The 18,975-nt window shown below is 58.7% G+C and overlaps 1 protein-coding gene across 4 annotated transcripts; it reads right to left on the minus strand.

Moving 5' to 3' along the window:
* Window positions 1-283: 283 nt before the first annotated feature.
* On the minus strand, window positions 284-17,750 carry STX1A (syntaxin 1A). 4 transcript variants are annotated; one of them, XR_012494928.2, is made up of 10 exons: window positions 17,603-17,750; window positions 9,096-9,173; window positions 8,637-8,736; window positions 5,985-6,059; window positions 5,169-5,242; window positions 4,968-5,076; window positions 4,793-4,866; window positions 3,746-3,992; window positions 2,231-2,423; window positions 284-1,633 (listed from the first exon to the last, which is right to left on the minus strand). XR_012494928.2 is itself a non-coding variant. In XM_019754999.3 (10 exons), exons 1-10 carry the CDS (start codon window positions 17,630-17,632, stop codon window positions 1,556-1,558), a joined length of 867 nt encoding a protein of 288 aa, XP_019610558.1. In that variant the 5' UTR covers window positions 17,633-17,748; the 3' UTR covers window positions 284-1,555. The 4 variants fall into 4 exon arrangements, 2 of the variants coding, with proteins under 2 accessions (XP_019610558.1, XP_088652914.1); XM_019754999.3 differs by having other exon boundaries at window positions 2,231-2,341; window positions 3,855-3,992; window positions 17,603-17,748; XR_016020743.1 differs by lacking the exon at window positions 5,985-6,059 and having other exon boundaries at window positions 1,596-1,633; window positions 17,603-17,729.
* Between the last annotated feature and the right edge of the window lie 1,225 nt (window positions 17,751-18,975).

Consider the following 18,975-nt stretch of genomic DNA (forward strand, 5'->3'; position numbering starts at 1 on the left):
ACCTTGGGGTGTGTGGGGGACTGTCTAGCAGACTAAGAGAGGGGACCCATTGGTCACTTGTGGCTTCTAAGAAAAAGGGAGATCTGAGCCCATAGACATCAGTCAGGCTTTGAGCAGGACCTGAGACGTGCAGGCTTGGTGCAGGGGCCAGAGGGTCTGGAAGCTGAAGCTGAGCGAGGAGACGGGGATCTGAGCCTGTACGCCCCTTCCCCTTAGTGTCACACAGTCACCCCCAAGTTCTAAGGCCATGGCACTGTAACAGAAATCTAGAGCAGAGGCATGGTACAGATACAAATGTTTATTCTACATAAAAATTTCACAAAATGGGCAGCTGGTTGTACCAAGACCTTTGGTGAAGGGGTAAAGGGGGGAGGGAAGTTGCGGTTAAAGAAGGCAACATGGACAGTGGTCAGTCACTGGGCAGGAGCAAAGCTGAGGGACGGTGGGGCTCCCACGTGGCCCCACGCCCACTGCATGCACTCGCATGCACACTCCTTGCCTGTCAACGAGGAAGAGGGGCACGTTTCTAACTTGAGAATCCCCGAGATGGTGGGGGGGGGAGGTCCCCCTCCCTGGCTGGCTGCTGAATACTGCATCCAAGACACCTGACATTCACGTGGCACATCAATGGGAGGATGGCAAGGGCAGGATGTGGCTGCAGACCTGAAGTGACATCTGACTTCCCGGAGCACAAGAGCAGGGACCATTGTCCCAAACATGCAACACAATGGCTTGAGGACTGGACAAAGGCCTGCTGGGCAGGATGGCTGGCTCTCTGCCTTAGCTCCAAGGGTGGCTGGAGACGGGGTACCAGCCAGCCTCTTCCAGAATGTTACCAGGGGTCAGGCACAGCCCAAAGGGGCTGCTCCTGGGGCCAGAGGGATGTGGGAAGGGAGGTTGAAGCAGCCAAAGACCTTTTGGACTCTGCCCCTAAGTAGGGGAGGGAGCCTGGTCTTGACACTGCCAGAAACCACCTGGCCACAGCGCCCTGAGCCTCCCTGGCAGTGACCAGCTGTTAGAGGCTTAGAGCTGGGCTGTCTCTCAGGACCGTCCCTCCCCTAACCTGAAAAGCAGCACCATGTGGCCAGCTGGTCCCCACCCCTCAGGGGGTTGGGCTTGGGACAGCTGGAGAGGGCAGGGGAGATGGGTGGGGCAGTAGGACACAAGGTTGGGGTCCAGAGCCTTGAAGCCCAGAGAGGGCAGACCCCCAGGTCAAGAGTGAAATTACAGAAGGCAGGGGAAAGGAAGCGTGGCTGCCCTGGGCAGCCCTTCCCGGGAAGGGTGAGGGGGCCAGGGCCTGAGTCTTTCCCTTGCTGACCCATCCGCACCCCACTGGCTGTTAGCCAGCCCGGCTCCCCTCTGCCTCTTCTGCACAGACGCACACTTACAAAGATCATGCACACGACGGCTCAGGGCAGGGTGGGTATGGAGGCCCCGTGGCAGAGAAGGAGCAGTATGGGGTGGAAAGGACAGGGCTCCGAGCCAGAGGGTGGCAGCAGCCAGGGGGCCTCCTTGGGGTGGACCATCCAGAGTGGAGTGGCAGGTGGGGTGGTTTCTATCCGAAGATGCCACCAAAGATGGAGGCAATGACGATGCCCAGGACCACGCAGCAGATGATGATCATGATCTTCTTCTGCACCAGAGAAGCAGGAAGGCAAGGAAGGCCTCAGCTGGCGGTGGGGGGCGGGGCGGGATGAGAGGTGAGGGCCAGAGTGCAGGGCTGAGGGGGGCGGGGTGAGAGGTGAGGGCTGAGAGTGCAGGGCTGAGGGGGGCAGGGTGAGAGGTGAGGGCCAGAGTGCAGGGCTGAGGGGGGCGGGGTGAGAGGTGAGGGCTGAGAGTGCAGGGCTGAGGGGGGCAGGGTGAGAGGTGAGGGCCAGAGTGCAGGGCTGAGGGGGGCGGGGTGAGAGGTGGGGGGTGGGATGAGAGGTGGGGGCTGGAGAGAGTGCAGGGCTGAGGGAGGCAGGATGAGAGGTGAGGGCTGGAGAGTGCAGGGCTGAGGGGGGTAGGGTGAGAGGTGGGGGTGGGATGAGAGGTGGGGGCCGGAGAGTGCAGGGCTGAAGGGCCGTGAGGAAGGTGACAGCCAGGAACGGTCTGGAGGATGGTTATAATGTACTGAGGGCCTGGGAGACAGGGAGGCTGTGGTCAGAGCTGACAAGTGGCCTAAAGGCAGACTGGGTAGGAGTCTGACCACTGATTGGGGACAGGGCTGGGCAGAGTAGGGGCTACTGACCCGGCGTGCCTTGCTCTGGTACTTGACGGCCTTCTTGGTGTCAGACACGGCCCTCTCCACGTAGTCCACTGCGTGCTCCACGTTGTACTCAATCCTGTCAATCATCTCCCCCTGCAGGGCCGGGGGCACCCCAGCTCCAGAGGGCTCACCTCAGGGTCAGGAGGGAGCTCAGGCAGGACTTTGGGAAAGCACCCTGAGGTGAGAGAGAGAAAAGGGGGTGTGAGGATGGGGTACAGCTTCTCACCTGTGCCTTTCAGGCCAGGCACCCTGGGCCGCTCCCGCCTCTCCCCACAGAGCAGCTATCCTGCGAGGGGAACAGCCATGCAGTCTCAGCCAACGGCGTGGGGACCATGCAGAGAATGCTCAGCTGGGACCCTGACCCCGGTACTTGGTGCTGGACAGAGGACAGTGCTGGGTAGGTGAAGGCAGGAGTAGGAGTGGGGGCGTCTGGCCACAGCTTACCAAGTGATCAGGGTGAGTCCCCCATTCCGTCCTCCCCAGGCATGATGGTCTTCAACCTTTAAGATCGCCCTGCCCAGCTCCATAGCCCTCTCGGGCCCTTCAGTGAGGTCCCATGCAGCCTGCAGAGGCCACTGCCCATTACCCTGCCCAAGACTCCTAGCAGTGGCATGCTGGCAACCGACAGCTAGCTCTCTGCAAGGCCACCGCTTCCACAGGTGTCCATGTCACTACGGTCTCTCGCCCGGATGGCAAGGCAGTCTCCTTCTGGCCTCTCTGCTTCCTAACTCAGGTCACGCCACTCCCATACCTAAGACCCTCCAATCTAGAAGAGACTCCAGATGCCCAGTGCCTGCCAGGGCCCCCGTCTGCCTCGTCCCCACTGGCCGCTGTGCTCCAGCCTCACGGCCCTCCTTTTCTGCTCCCAAGTCAGGACCATGGTGTTGCTGGTCCTTCTGCTGAGCCAGCTCTTCACTCCTCCCCTGGGAAGGCTCCAGACTCACACACCACCCCGCAGAGAGGCCTCCCTAAGCACTCCGCCCACAGTGGCCCCAGTGACGGTATCAAGTGTGGTCTTCAGACCTGTAGTATCAGCATTAGCCTGGAGGGTGTCAGAGATGCTAACTCAGGGGCTCTCACCCTGACCTCCTCATTTCTGGGAAGGGGGATCGGAGCAGGGAAACTTATAAGCAAGCAAGCCCTCCAGGTGATTCCTGGGCACTTTCAAGTTAGAGAACCATGGCTCTATCACAATGCCGCCCAAGCACCTGGCACAACTGGAGAACATTCCAGTTGTCATTTACTTATGCTGCTCTTCCATCCAACAGACATTAGTTCGGGAAGCAGGCCCTCAGCTGTCCTGGTCACTGCTATACCCCCAGCTCTTAGAAAAATGCCCATTCCCAGTGCCCACGTGACAGATAGCTGGTGCATAAGACAAGGTGGGAGGACAAGCAAAGCCATGCAGGGTCTGGGGCCTGGCGGCTGAGCCATGCAGAGAGGGTCTTTCAGGTGGTCAGGCCCCGGAGGCAGTTTCAACAGCAGGTGGTTATTTACCTGAAGACGGTCCCTCCCAGGCAGGGCAGCGTGTTGGGCAGAAAGGGTTGGGGTCAGCGCAGCCCTGGCTGTGGCGCGGGCTGTGGCGGGGGTGGGGGCGAGCACGCACCTGGCTCTCCACAAGCATGGCCATGTCCATGAACATGTCGTGCAGCTCACGGATGCTGTTCTCCAGCTTAATGATCTCGCTGTGCCGCGTCTCGATCTCGCTCAGGGCTTGCTTCGAGATGCTGGAGTCCATGATGATCTAGGGGGGCGAGCAGTGGGCTGGAACTCGGCGCCTGCTGCGGGGGCCGGGCCAGGACAGCAGGGGGCCGAGTGCCAAGGCAGCTGGACGGGCAGTGGCAGAAGCAGGGCTGGAGGCTTCCTCCTTAGCCGTAGCCCTCCCTCCACTTTCCGCTCAGCTCATCCTAGCTGTGAACCTACCTTCTCTGAGACTCGATTTCCCGCCTGTCATATGGGGTCATGAACACTTCCTACTGTGCTTGCGCATGGCAATTGCTAAGTGGTAGTTCTTCTCATCAGCACTGTACAGAGCTCAGGACGACTTCCCCATGGGCCCCGGCCTTGAACTGCCTTTCTCCTGTCCCCTCCTCCTGTTCTTCCTCCTGCACTGCATGTAGCAGCCCCGCCCCTCTCCTGGAAACCACATCCCCAAACTACCTCCCCACCTGTGTGCCAGCTCCCTCAGGAAGCCCCCTGTGTGGCAGAGCACAGAGCTTCTTCAATTGAATGTAGAGACGGCCACGGGCACTGTGTCCTCCACGAGGGGAAAAAGGTCGAGGCTGGTGGGAGGAGGCCCTATGCCAGTGGTGAATGGGCAGAGGGAGCAAGGAAGTGGACCCAACGGGGAGAAACCAGCAGACCTCTGCCACTGACATTTACGTGCCCTCCACCTGGTCCCTTCTCCTCTGTGGGACTTGGCCTTCTTTAAAACCTTCCTTACAAGGCGGCTGTGTCTAAATACTGTCCAGAGCAAGCGTGTAGCTCACATGCCAGGGTCATGGTAGGAGGGCTTCCCGTGGGAGGAGCAGGGTCCACACTCACCCCAGAGGCAAAGATGGCAGGGTTCCCACTCTCCAGCATGTCCTCCAGCTCCTCACTGGTCGTGGTCCTACCAGCTGCAAGCAGGGTCATACTGAGAGAAGCCCTCCCGAGGGAGTTCAGCAGCACCCCTCAGCTGCAGCCCACCCCTCGGCCCCAGCCCTGCCCCCTCACTCACTGATCTCCAGCTGCCTCTGGATGCGGCCCTTGCAGCGCTCCCGGTAGTCAGACTGTGTTGCGTTGTACTCAGACATGACTTCCACAAACTTCCGGGACAGTGTGGAGTGCTGGGGGTCCAAGATAGGGGTGCAGGTGTCAGCCCGGCCCACAGGCCCAAGAGCCTCAGACGCCTGCCGCCCACCAGAGTCCCAGGCCACACCTGCGTCTTCCGGATCCGCAGGTCAGCAGATGAGCGGTTCAGGCCTTCCTCCTGCTCAATGCTCTGCTCGATGCCTGGGGGAACAGATAGCTGCTGAGCCATAATCGGCCCCCATTCACCACCGACCCGACCCACACACCCAGAATCTGGCTCAGGATCCCCTTGGAAGACGCGTGGCCTGTAAGTGGGGTCACACAGGAAACAGAGGAAGAGAGAGGGCCAGGCACTGATGGAGGAGGGGCCAACAAGGGCCTTTCCGGGCACGATGCATGTGTAGGTGTGTGCACATACGTACCCCCACTTGGGAGGCCTCAGGCACACACCAAGCTGTGTGTGTGACCGTCCACTATATGCTAGGCCTGGGGGCTCAGGCCTGCGCTGTCCTCTCCTGCTCACAACGGCTGGACGCCCAACAAGGGCTCATGCCCAGAGTGGCGAGGGCCAGGTTCCCACCACCTTCAGGACACACTGCTCCTAGGTCTGTGCATTGCGGGGGTGCATGTCTGTGCTCACATAGGGGCTTCTGTTTGGCACCAGGCAGTGTTGGCCACTCCTCTAACCCTCTGTGGGTGACATGAGGCCCAGAGTGGAGCACTCCCTGGAGGAAGCCTCAGGCATCTGTCCCGAGGCCCTGCCCAGAGCCTGGCACAAACAGGCCTGGCCAGTAGCTGTTGAGTGAATGGCACACGATGGTAGCCTCATAAAGGAAAGCAAGATCCAATGTGCCCCCTGAGAGCTGGTGAAACCCTGCGGGCTGCGTGGAGGAAGCAGGCCTGGAGCTCCCTCACCCTAGTCAAGGCCAGAGCCCAGACTCACTCTTCAACTTGGAGCGCACTTTGTTTGCTGTCTTCTTTATGTCGGACATGAGTTCCTCCAGCTCCTCCTTCGTTTCTGTGGAGGCAGAAGGAGAGGAACCCAGGCTCACCCTCCTGCTCAGGGGTTCTGCTGATGGCGGTGTCTCGGCAGACCCTGGGGCTCCCCTCTTTCCTGAGTAAGGCTCTGCCTGCCTCTCCAATCCTGGGCCAGGGCCATAGCAGCTGCAGCCTCACACCCTCTAGTGCTGCCTTCCAAGGAGCCTCCCTTCTTCTTTTGCTGGCTCTCCCACCCCCTGCAGATAACAGATGGGGCTAAATTTAAGGCAGAAATAATTGTGGAGCAGCTGGTGATGCTGGAGTTGGCACTGGGGAGCACTTACTTGATACTGCCTAAGTCGAAGGCAGGGGGGCTGGCTCACCTAATGTTACCTGGTGGTGAGCATCCAGCCAGTGGGCTGACGGGCCAGGGGCCAGCAAGGCGGAAGCCAGTCCCCACATCAAGCACCCTGGGTGGGGCAGACTTTTTTCCACTCACAAAGCCCCCTCCCCAGGTGCTGAGATCAGTGGAAGCCAACTGCTGAGTGCCCAGTGGCTGGATGGGGCAGGAGGCACCTGGCCTAGGTGGGAGGTGGAGAAGAACTTCAAAGAGGTGGGCCTCCTGGGGCACAGTTGGACATGGAGGTAGCAGGCAGCTGGGCCTATGAGACAGTGAAGTTGGGGGAGGGCTGGTGTTTCTGGCCTTTGTTCCGACAGGAACCATCTCCCTAAAGCTGGCGGAGGCTATGGGGGTGCCCAGGTTGCCCCACTCCCTGGGAGAGGCTGACTGGCAAAGTGGGGCAAGATGGCTGCTTCCCTCTGGGGTGCTTGGTGGAGCAATGGGTCCTGGCATTGCCCCAGCTTCAGGGCAGCCCCAGGACTCCACTTCCAGGAGAAACCACAGCTGAGCTCCTGGCGATACCCTTCTCATCCACCTTCTGCTTGCCTCCACGGCTGGGGCTTCTACAGGGCTTGGGGGGGGGCATTTACAGTGGACGATCAGGTGGGGCCACTCCCAAGTGGGGTATGAGTGAGGTGGAGTGGGGGGCTTTGGGGAGTGGAGGAGGGCGCCTCATTCATATGAACAAAGGGAAACTTGGTTACCAGCTGCTCTGACGTCTCAGCCTTTTTAGTTCAGACCCAAAATAGCCCAGCCCGGATGGCAGCCCCCAGAAGAGGCAGAGCAGCCTCCCAGGAAAGCCTCTCACTGCCATATTTCCTTGTGACTCCTCTGTAGCTCTACTCACCTCTGCCCTACAACCTTTAACTTTACTCAGCCCCCACCAGTGACTCCTGACAGCTCAGCTCATGGGTGGCAAGTTCGAGCTGCTCACTACTGACTGTGTGAGGAGAGGTGCTGAAGGTGGCACAGGGGAGTTGCGGTGGGGAGCTAGGCAGTTCCACTGCCCCATGCCCCCCACTTTCCAGAAGGTGACAGGCCAAATCCCTAGCTCTTTATAGTTCCTGCCCCACAATCAGCCCCCTTCTCACCAGGAGTGACCCACCGGGGACACACACTGACCCAGATACACATGAGCACACAGACACCATGTCACAGCCGGCCATCCCAGACAAGCCTCTGGGGAGGGGGTGAAGCATGACTGCACTGGATCTATGCCCTGCTTTGGGTGGTCTCCTTCCCCTTCCCACCCTTCCTGAGACAGTCCTCCTGGCTCCCAGCTGACTCATTTTGCCTTCCAAGGGCTTGAAATTGGCCTTGGGTTCAAGCACACTTTGGGGCTGTGGAGAAATTTTTTTCTGGGTGCTTGAGGATGTTTGTGGGCTGGGGTGAGGGGCCATAGAGAGGGAGGCAGGGCTGGAGATGAGGCTGAAAGCAAGTTCTAGGTGCCTTGGGTGGCAGGCTGTGAGCCCTGGCCCCTGTCACTGCCTCCCTGGGGCTGAGGGTGAGCCCCGTCCAGGGGAGGGGGTCTCCAGCCTGCTGCGTGTTGTCAGCCTGGCACATAACAGTGTGGTAATCAACACCCCAATAGGAATTGTGACAGCCAGGGCAGGGGGACCTGTCTGGGGACAGAGTGGAATGCACACACACACACAGGCTCCTTGTGCAGAGGGACAGGTGACTTCCTGGAGCCCTGAGAATGTCTGGCTCCGGAGTACCAGTGGCCAGGTGTCAGGGGTGCCAGCTCTTTCCGGAAGCTCTGCCTGCTTGGCCGGCTTGCCCTCCCACAGCGTTGATGCCTCAGAGCTGCCATCTGCTCCCCAGGGAGGCGAGGGAAAGGGAGGGGCTGGGCTGAGAGGCCTCCTATTTATCAGAGGCAGCTCCCTCCTTCCCTGTCTCCCTCCCAGAACCCTAGTGCTGCAGCCAGCCCAGTAGCCTTAGGAAAAAAGCCAGCTTACCAGGGGAGGATAGGCTGGCTACCTGACCCCAACCAGGCCCGAGAAGAGCCACCTCTCCCACGACACTTGGCTGAGACCCAGATCCAGTGGGTGATACTGGGCGCTGTCCACCCCCAAGCCGAGGCCTGGGACAGCTGGTTTCCTGAGGTTCCCACGGAGCCCTCCCCAACCTGGTCAGGCCCAGTGCCACTCCCGGGCAGCAGGCCCTTCCTGGAGGCCTCTGGGGCCTGGAATCCGCCCCTCACTCCTACACACTCACTCTCATCAGGGTTGGGGGAGGCCAGGATGGCACTGTGCTTCCGCTTCACCTCCTCCACGTTCTCTGAGATCTTGTCAATGAAGCCGCGGATTTCCTCCACCTGTGGACCAAGACTGGGCGGTCAGGAGGAAATCTAGGGACAGGGCTGCCTGTCCTATGGCTTGCCCAGAGTGGGGCCAGAGGTCAGGCTCAGGGCCAGGCGGGGCCAGCCTTCGAGTGGTAGTGGTGGGGGTGGCTGCTCCAAGTTTCTTCCAGACCGGGGTGGGAAGGAGTGGGCCGGTCCAATCCCAAACTTTGCTCTCCCCTGGGCTTCAGTCTCCTTAACGTCAAAATGGAGGTGCCTGCGAGCTGCTGAGCCAGGCACGGGTGTGTAAGAGCCCTGGGCCTGGCTCAGAAGTGAGACGTGGTCACCCAAGGCCTGCCCGTGCATGGGGAGAGGCGGTGTGTGCTGGCTCCCACCTGTTCGAAGAACTCATCCATGAAGCGGTCTCGGTCCACACTGACAGTGACATCGTCATCATCATCGCTGTCCTTGGCCTGCACGGAGGGGTGCACACGTGAGTGGACCTGTGGTAGGACCACTAGGTCCCACTGGACCTGGGACCCCACACTGCCTGGTATTCATGCAGAGCAGGCTTGCAGGCTGCAAATCCAGGGCTCTAACCACCGTCCTCTGTCCTGCTGGCGGGGACAAGGCCTGGCTGTGCCCTAGCTCCCAGCCACACTGACACCTGGGAGATCCCTGGGGACCCAGCAGAGGAAAGAGGCCCTACCTGCCAAGTTGGTGACGGGGCTCAGTCACTCTCTCCAGCCCAGGGACTCCGCCCCCTGCCCAGCTGCCTGCCTCTTCCCCAGCACCTCCTTCACCCTAGGTGCCACTCGGAAGGCCCTGCCACTGACTGGGCAAGAAAACATAAGGGCTGGTCCCGGCCAATGGCTCCAACTCTCAGACCTTGCCTGAGACAGGCTGCTTGGAAGCCAGGTTGTCTACTCTCCTGGCTGGAGTTCCCAAGCTCCGTTTCCTGGGAGGGCCGAGGAGGGGAATGCCTGGGCTGTGCCAGGCCTGGGCATCAACACCTCCCTCCTAAAAGGTTGGACGGGTCAGACACAGTGCCCCAGAAAGGCCTGAGAGACTGCCTGTGCAGGGCTCTGCCAGCTGCCAGCTTTGTCCACTCAGCCCTCTCAGGAGCTTCTCTCTCCTGCTCAGTCTTGACATTGGATCTTGACCCTCTTTCTTTCCTGGCCCAGAGAGGCCAGTCATGTTGCCACTTGGCTCAGGGCCTGCCTTAAGCCTCAGCCACAGGCTCAGCCCCACCCTGCTGCCCCAGGAGCAGCCATACAAAAGCCACCACCCCCATCACACCCCCATCATGGGGTGGGGTAATTACACCTCTGCCTCCCAAGCATGCTGGCTATGCTCATTACTGTCCACCCCATAACTTGACTCCGCCAGGGTGAGCCCACTCTGCTGGTAAGGCCAAGGTCCCTCTCCACGGCCAGGGCCAGAATACCCAGGGCAGGACCATGCCTCACCCCTCAGACCATCCATCACCCCTCACACTGAGGTTCTTGGGCTTGGTCACGCCTTCTCATTTTTTTTTTTTAATTGGGGAATGTTGGGGAACAGTGTGTTTCTCCAGGGCCCATCATCTCCAAGTCAAGTTGTCGTCCGTCAGTCTAGTTGTGAAGGGCACAGCTCAGCGCCAAGTCCAGTCGCCATTTTCAATCTTTAGCTGCAGGGGGCACAGCCCACCATCCCATGCAGGAATTGAACCGGCAACCTTGTTGTTGAGAGCTCACAGTCTAACCAACTGAGCCATTCAGCTGCCCCACACCTTCTCATTTTTCAAGACCCCACAGGGAGGAGGCACTAGCTTGGTGGGCACTGGCCCTCACATCCACGCTCTCTCACGTCAAGGACACAGGATGGAGGCAGGCGGAGGTTGAGGGGATGGAGAAGCGGAGGGACCCATCAGGGCCCCACCTGCTGGGTTCTGGGCCCAGCACAGACACTGACTGGCTGAGGGACTCACCCTGTGAGTCTGTTTGCTCCTCTACAAAATGGGGACAATGAACCTGGCTGCAGGGAGGGAGGGCTGAGGAAGGGTGGGGAAGCATAGCATGCTCTGCAAAGGGCTGTGCCGGTGGGACTTTCAGGGTCCCACTACCCCACAAAAGTGGGGTTTGGGTAGGAGCTTTAGGAGACGGCTCTGAGCGGCTTCTCTCAAGAGATCACACCTCTTCCCCCAGAAGTTAAAATAATCCTGGCTCCTACAAGTGCTTGCAGCTGTTACCAGGTGGCCCCCTCCCCCCCACCAATCCCACCTATAGACACAGGGAATCTAGGAGCCATTCCCACACTTTTAGACCATGCCTGGCCCAGGAATTTCCCTAGGGAAACTGAGGCAGAGTGCAGCCTGGAGGAGCCCAGTTCCCTTTCAGGTTGGCAAGTGGCCCCAGGAGCTCCTGTCCTTCAGCGTCCTGCCTGATCTGTTCTTCTGGTGCCCAGAAGATAGGAAGGGGCAGAAGGAGAATTTTCCAGCTCCCTTCCCAGAAAGAGTAATGACCAGCGAGGGCCACAGACAAGGGCACCTGAGCCACCAGAGATGAGAGTCACTGCCAGAGACCCCTGGGATGTGGGTTGGTACCCCTCTCTGGACTTCAACTTGCCTACCTGTGAAATGAGGACATATCTTCAGCCATCCAGCCAGCTCTGACCTGCTACCTCCAGAGCCTCCGCAGAGGGCTGAAGGCTGGACTCAGGTAGCTCCTCCAAAGGAGGTTGGCAGGAGAGACGCCCACACCCTCCTCCAGGCTCTCCTTCTACGAGGGCAGAGCTGGGGAAAGGAATGCCTGGGGACAGGGTCTGACGGGACCCAGGTGAGGGCATTCAGATTGGCCTCAAAGTCAATTGGGAGGTTTAGGTCCTGACCTCACAGCTTTGGTCAAACTATCCATGGCTTCAAGCAAAACTTTGAGGGGATGCTCCAAGCGGACCCTTCCTTACCAAATCCTACTACTTCTTCCTCCTGAGGACTTTTCACCCCCAGCCGCCTCTTTATCTCACTGCCCCAGCCTGAAATCTGATCTCAGCACACCTCACCTGTAACGGGCTCCCTGCCCCTACAATCCACCCACTGTCCTCCCTGCTTTCTCCATGCAGTTCCTGCTGCCTGGGATGCTAACATTACCCTCATCCTCAGATGCCACCTCCTTCCAGAAGCTTTCCCAGCTACCCTGGGGCAAGGCTTCTAGAAGGAGGCTTCCTCTCACTCCTTTGGTTCCCCACATCCTATTTACATCCCCACTGGAGCCACAACCAGACTCTCAGGCCCTAAAGGACCTGAAAAAATCACCTTGGCCACAGCTTCCAGTTTCAGTTTGCATGCCTCCTGTGATGGCGAGCTCACTAGCTTTCCCAGGCAGCTCTGCCCATCTTGGTTAGAAAATCCTCCCTTTCCTGTGGTTTGGTCCAAGCCACAAAGAACCTGTTGGTGCCCTCTCCCTGGGCTGGCTGTGCCAGATATCTAAAAGCAGCATCCACATCTTCCCTGGGTTTTTCTTCTCAAGTTGACCTCCCCTTCAGATCCTTCCCAGGAGCCCTAAATTGTAGCTCCTGCTCCAGACTTGTTCAGCTTGGCCTGTCTTCGCCTGTAGTACAGAATACAAACTGAATCTGCTGACTGTGGTCTGAGCAGTACCAAAGAGCTGACCCATCCCCTCCTTCTTTCTACATATTTTACCTCTGTTAATGCAGCCAGAGATCACAAAAGTGATCCTATAACACTTGCTGCCAAGGAAAACCCCAAGCCCCTCCCCACCAGTCTTCTTGGTTGGATTCTGGGCTCAAGTGAAGGAACTTCTTTCTGTTTCATTTCTTTATTTATTCTGGTCCTTGTTCTAGTTTGTGAGAATCTGATGACTCATGAGTCTGTTACCTCCTGCAGCCTCATCCACACCTAGGCCAGAGCCCTGTGGCACCTTTCTAGAGATGTCCTCCAGATTAACACAGACCCCTAATCATTTCTCACTGGACACTGAATAAATGTCAGGGAAGTAGGATGCCAGCCCCCCTACCACCCCTACCCCCAACTCAGACATGCTCCTGACCAAAAAGGAACTTGGAACTAGTGTCTTCCTAATGTCCTGGGCTGGCCAGGGTGGACCTCATACACATGCAACAAGTGGGTACCCAGATATCCGTTGAATGATTAGGGCCCCAGCTCCCTTAGGAATCCACCAACCCTTTCTGAGTGGCCGTCACAGCTCTGGAAAGAGGGCTGGGTTGGAGGTGGGGACATGGGAAGCTTCTCCATGGAGGAGGCAGCTGGAGTCGTGGGGGCAATTACAAGCTCCAAGGTCCAAATATCTTTTGGATCAACCCACCCAGACATCGTGAGGGCTCCCTGCCAGCTACCTGGCCCAAACTAGGTTCTACCTCTTTCTCCTGAACCCTCTCCTCTGAAACCCCCTGCTCAGAACCCCCCGTTCCCAAGGGCCCCTCAAATCAGAAACCGGGAGGCATCCATACTCTTCCTCCTCCTCTCACATCCAACCAACATCCGATTTGTCCTGGTGTTTTCTGTTCATCCTTCAGTGGTTCTCAACCCTGGTCCAAAACCAGCATTCCTTGGGAAGATTTGGAAAAAAACACCTCCCAGGGTCCTACCCCAGAGTGATCGAATCAGAATTTACGGCAGTGGGGCTGGTGAGGCTAGGTTCATGGTCTCCTAGGACTGAGAACCACTCACTGGTCTGCTCTCACTCCCCTCGGACCTGCTGGCTGTCTCGCTCCAGCTTCACCACCACCGGCCTGAGCAACCAGGAATGAAAGCCAGGCAGGGTGGGAGGGGTACTGCCCGCACCACAGCAAGAGAAGATCCTGCTAGAACCAGCTAGAATCACTGGCAGGAAACCTCAAGCTTCCCCTAGTGGAGGCCAGGCAGCCCTGGTGGTCTCTCCTGGCAAAAACTCTAGGATTTCAAGGATACCTTCTTGGAAACACGAGTTTGCTTCCTCCAAGAGGCTTGGAGGCCAGGCAGCCTCCAGCCGGTCCCCAGGGATGGCAGCAGGCCAGCCAGCGGGTTGATTCATTCCTGCTGAGCAGGAGTTGCTGTTGTCTGCCTTGAGAGCTATTTTTTCCCCTTCTCCTTTTTAATGACTAATCAAAGTCAATATCACTAGAGCAAAGAGGCCGAGAGCTGAGTCAGGGGTGTGTGAGAGGCTGAGCTGGGTCTCCAGGAAAGAGGGCTCTCCAGTCTGATCCCTTCACCCTCTCCCCATCCTGCGTACTCCCTCCTCCACCAGACAGATCCCTGCTCCCAGGAGGGTCTGTGCCTTAGCAGAGCCCCAGCACAGCTCAGGGCGGCAGCTTCAGGCGGTGGGAAAGGGCTGGGCTCTGCCCTCAGACATTGTGTGACTTTGGATAAACGCCTGGCACTTTCTGGACCTCACTTTTCCCATTTGTAAGATAGGATGAACTACATAGCCCCTGAAGGCCATTCCAGCTGCACCCCCGATGAAAATGTGCTTAAATCCACTGTTTCTTCTGGAAAGAGGTAATTGGAAGGAGGGAGGCAGGGAGACAGCACCCTGAGCCTGTTCTTACACCTTCCACTCTGCAAGGAGGATCCTGCTGCCTCCGTTGTACAGATGAAATGAGCATAGAGGTTACGGCACAAACCTGCCTGGTGTTAACCCCGGGACCCCCAGTCTCTTCTCAGGAAAGAGAAAAAAGTAACTGGTGGGCAAAGGAGGCACTGGGCTTCCCATCCAGGCCTGTCCTGGCTGCTCAGCAGGCTGGGCCCTGCTCTGGACTAGGTGTCAGGACCACCCGTCATTCTCTCCTGATTGGGCATTCCCACCTCTCTGCCTTTCCTTACGTTGGTCCCTCCTTTTGAACCACCTCTCTCCTCCCCTTCAAATCAAACTCCTTCTCTTGGGCCATCCTAAGTTCTCTTCTTCCAGGAAGGCTTTTTCCAGGGTCTGGCCATGCTGACTGTCCCTCCTCTCTCTGTCCTCTGGCTCCTGCAGCAGGTTCCATGTGTCCCACAAGGCCTAGTATGTAGATAAACACTTTCTGGGGCAGGCAGGCCTCTGACTTGGAAGAAGCAGGCAGCTGCATGCTAGGTAGGGCTGCCTGGGTCTCCTCGCCCCCAAAGTCTCCTGGTTGTGTGATCTGCGCTAGCATTTGTCCCTTTTAGGCTTCCAGTTGCTCTTCTGCTCTCTGAGGGCTGCCTACAAGGTCAAGGCCCCCACACTGGCCCCGGTGAGCCCTTCATTCTCCATCTGGACAGGAGGATCAGCCCTATGAGAAATGGGGGCTGGAGGCCTGGGCCTGGCCTGCAGAGTGCTGAGGAAACATGCCAGCTCCTTCCCCAAGTGTGACTTTTATAAATAAGCTCCCTTTGCCTGCCTTCCTTCCAAATGTCGTGGTGTTGGGTGGGGAGGGAGAAGGAGGAAGGGATGCAAGTAGCTGTCTCAAGCACCACCTCTGTCTAGCCCAGCAGTACTGGTCTCTTGGTTCCTGGGGTTCTGATCTGAAAATTCTGACCCCTGGGGTTCAAGGTCTCCCCCATGAGTCAGGAGACCCGTGACCCCCCCACCACCACCTCTTGCCCTGAGAATTTGGGTTCTGGGTTTTCCTGTCTCCACTTCATTGATGGGAACTCGAGGCCCAGAGGGAGACTTGTGGGAATGGCAGGGCCAGGGGAGATTAACTGTTCTACCCCATCCAGTGTGGGTTCTTGTCAGCCCCCACCCCCCAGGCTGCTAGAAATGGACAGGACTACTCAGCAATGAGGACAGCAGCCTTCATGGGCTTCGAATGCCTGAGGGGTGGGGCCTAGAGAGGAAGCCTCCATCAATTCACAGAGAAACCAGGCCTCACCATCTAAGGGCCCATCCTGGCTAGTGGGGTGGTGGGACTGTCATAGAGACACATACCGTATTTCCCCGAAAATAAGACCTAACCGGCAAATAAGCCATAGCATGATTTTTCAGGATGACATCCCCTGAACATAAGCCCTAATGCATCTTTTGGAGCAAAAATTAATGTAAGACCCGGTCTTATTTTCGGGGAAACATGGTAGCAGAGCAAAAGACCTGGGTTCAAGCTCCCTACAACCCAAGCTTTCCCAGGGGTCCCCCAGTCCCAGCCAGGCCTAAGTCTGCCTGTCTTCAGGGATTAGGGAAAGCTCCTTTCTACCATCCCTCTTGATCTACCAGGCAAGCCACTTGCTCTCCTGTGCCTTAGTTTCCTCAGCAAAGGAGATGAAGGCTGATGAACCAGAGGTCCTATCAGATGTAGACGACTGTTCCCTCTGAGCATTGGTTCCCACATATATTCTTGTCTGCCCCACCAGGCGCCCAAACGTCAGCAAATGCACCACGCAGCCATTCATTGCACAGATAACACTCTTTCTGACTCAACAGAGCACAGGAAACTTGAGGGCAACCGCAAGGGCTGGCAGGGAAGTGTTTAGACACCACATACGACATGAGGGACCGTCTTCTTCCTTTGAAACCTCCTGAGGTTTTCCCTGGGGGCTGGGCATTCAGCCAGGAAAAACACGGATCTGACAGCAGGGTAGGGGTTGGCAGCCAAAGCAAGGGGGAAATGGAGGCAGGAGGGGACAGGTCTCAGACCCAGGCTGTGGGGGCGGGTGGGGGGGGACTATAAGACTGGTACAATGGGGGTGACCCAGGCACAAACATAGGGAGGCTCTGGGCAGTGAGGACAAGCCATGGGATCAAAAGCCCAAAGGATGCTTGAAACTTTCCATATGAGGGGATGTAGGTCTCTGGCTCCAAGCTGGACAGCAGGGGTAGGTTTCTGGGGAGCCATTGAGCTAGGGCTCCCCCAGAGATCAGCAGGCAGGGCCTGCCAGCAGGGTGGTCAGCCAGGGGATCAGAAGAGTCAGCCAGGTCTAGACCCCTGATGACCCTCGCTCCCCACAGGCAAGCTGGCAAGCTGCATTTCCTTCACTGCCCCCCACAAACCCCAGGCTTGCCATCCCTAAAGGGAGAGGTATGAACGTCGGGCTAAAGGACAGCGGCCAGGGGAGGGGGCGGGGCTGTGGATGAGGAACAGGTGGCAGGGGTCTCTGTCAGGGCTGGGAAGGGGTGGGCTCTGACTCAGAACCTTTGAGCATCCTCCTACTCCCCGCAAACTTCGCCCCAGGAGCCACACCCCGGGGACTCCGAGACACAGGTGGAAAAATAGGTTCAGGTCGGAATCTGACCAGAAAACCCCGGAAAGGTCTGGAAACGCCAGCCCAGGCTGCCCCAAAGCCAGGAAGGTGGACCGGGGGCGGGTCTGACGCGTTCCGCACCCGGGCGGGCAGCAGATCTCGATCGCTACCGGGTGGGGAGCTACAGGTGATGGGAGCTACAGGTGATGGGAGGTGATGGGGGCGGCGGGCGCCCCGCGAGCCAGTGCCCGCCAGAGAAGCCCGGCCCCACCCGACCGCCGGGTTTCCGCAGCGCATCCCGCGGCGGGGCTCTGGGCAGGGGATCGCCCCGGCTCCTTCCCACCGCGGTCCCGCCGTCTGTCTATACCAGCGCGGGGAAAGGAAGGTCAGTGATCTGGCACGGTGTGGGGACACAGACCGGACCTGCTCCGCGTACCCGGAGAGAGGTCGGGCTTCTGTCCTGCCACCGATATCCGATTAATACCCCTCTGACCCCCTAAAACAAGGGGACGCCCAAAACTTTATTCAGTACCCCGGACTCCAGCCGCCAGCCCGCGGGCCAAAGGGGCCGAGTTCACGACAGTCCTGACCCCGAGTAGGTTCGGGGGGTTGGACTTGTTGTGGGGTCGGGGTCCCCGGCTCCGCCCCAGTCCCTCCCGCTCCGGCCGGGGACGCAGGGGCTGCCGTCCGGGTGACCGCCGGAGCCACTCCAGAGGGGTTGTGGCCTGTGCGCTGGACGGGCGACAAGCCGCGACGCTCGGGGACCGGACTCACCGTGCGGAGCTCCTGGGTTCGGTCCTTCATGCTCCCGGGAGTGGCCGCGGAGCCGGCTGCAGCCTTGTGAGCCCCGCATGCGCGGCGGCCGCCCGGCGGCTGCGCAGCGCCAGCCCGGCCCCGCCCCGGCCCCCGGGACCCCGGCCCAGCCCCCAGCCAGGCCCCGCCTAGCGCCGGCCCCGCCTCGCCAGTCCCCGGCCTAGCGCCGAGATCTGGAAATCCTACTCCTTGCCCCCAGCCCCAGTAGGGTCCTCTGTTGGGTCCAAGCCCGGGGACCTAGCCCCATGCGTTGTAGACGCGTGATGCCTGCCTGGGATTGGGCCCCAGCGCCCCTGCTCCCTCACCTGCCCCAACGCCCCCTTGACTTAGCTGCTCAGCATCCCTCGTTCTGGACCCTGGATCTTCACCCCCAGAGCCCCTCACATCCCTCGGGTTTGCTGGAGGTGGGATTCCCCCCTCTTGATTTTATTGCTTGGAACCTCCGGCAGCCCCCTCCAAAAACCTCCTTCAGAGTTCCAGCCTCTGAGCCCCTGCCCTTCCTCCTTTCTCCCATTATCTCACCCATATTCAGGCTTTTGCCCCCTCTTTCCCCAGGATTTTCAGTTCACAGGTCTGATGCTGGATGACCACTCCTTTTCCTTTAGTTTCCACTCCCAGCAGAATGCAGGAACCATTCTATTCTTAAGGAAGGGAAATCTAAGTTGTAGCACCCTTTCCTTACCCCTTCCCTGCTTCCCCAACCTTGAGCCTCAGCCCCAAGCCTGAGATCCTCTTTCCAATCTAAAAGCTGGGGTCCAGCTCCCTCTGGCTCTACTGGGAAGACCTTAGCAGTACTGTAGAGGGATAGTAGGTGGGGGCTAGTCAGTAGCAGATGCTCTTTTTCTGGTCCCTGCCAGCATCTTGTTGGGACAGCAGCCACACACACACACCCCAGCTGTCCCTTCTGTGCCCTGGCCCACACCGTCTTGACCTCAAGTCAAGCACTGCCCCTTCCCTTTCCCAGGGCTGCCAAGGTGTTGCTCTGGAGCTGGGCCAGCCCCCTGCTGCCCAGTGTGTCCAGGCTGGCACTTCTCCCAGACTGTGGGCACAGGTTAGTTGGCTGGCAGACAGTCTGGAGACACTGTTCCAGCCATCCTTCCTTCCCTAGAAATTCTGGCCCAAGACTGGCTCAGATGTAGCATGGCATGAGAGACAGCCACACCCCTTCCAGTTGTCCAGCCCTCAACCTTGAGGATCCCACAGGACAAGCATTGGCGGTGCCTCATATGACCTATGCAAAACAAAGACTGGCCTGCTAGAGGGACTTGCTCAGGATTACAGGGAACAAGTGGCAGGGAAAGTGCTGCCTGACTCCTGGTACAGAGTGCTTTCCT

This window comes from Rhinolophus sinicus, chromosome 3, assembly GCF_057876585.1.
Source record: "Rhinolophus sinicus isolate RSI-liver-muscle chromosome 3, RSI-T2T, whole genome shotgun sequence".
Classification (NCBI taxonomy): Eukaryota; Metazoa; Chordata; class Mammalia; order Chiroptera; family Rhinolophidae; genus Rhinolophus; species Rhinolophus sinicus.

Bases quoted from the DNA above. Each gene is read 5' to 3' on its own strand.
- STX1A (XM_019754999.3), bottom strand. From the start codon at position 17,632: ATGAAGGACCGAACCCAGGAGCTCCGCACG. The intron at 9,174-17,602 runs GTGAGTCCGGTC...CCCTCCGTGCAG, and splicing joins GAACCCAGGAGCTCCGCACG to GCCAAGGACAGCGATGATGA. The intron at 4,867-4,967 runs GTGAGTGAGGGG...CCCTGCTTGCAG, and splicing joins CCAGAGGCAGCTGGAGATCA to CTGGTAGGACCACGACCAGT.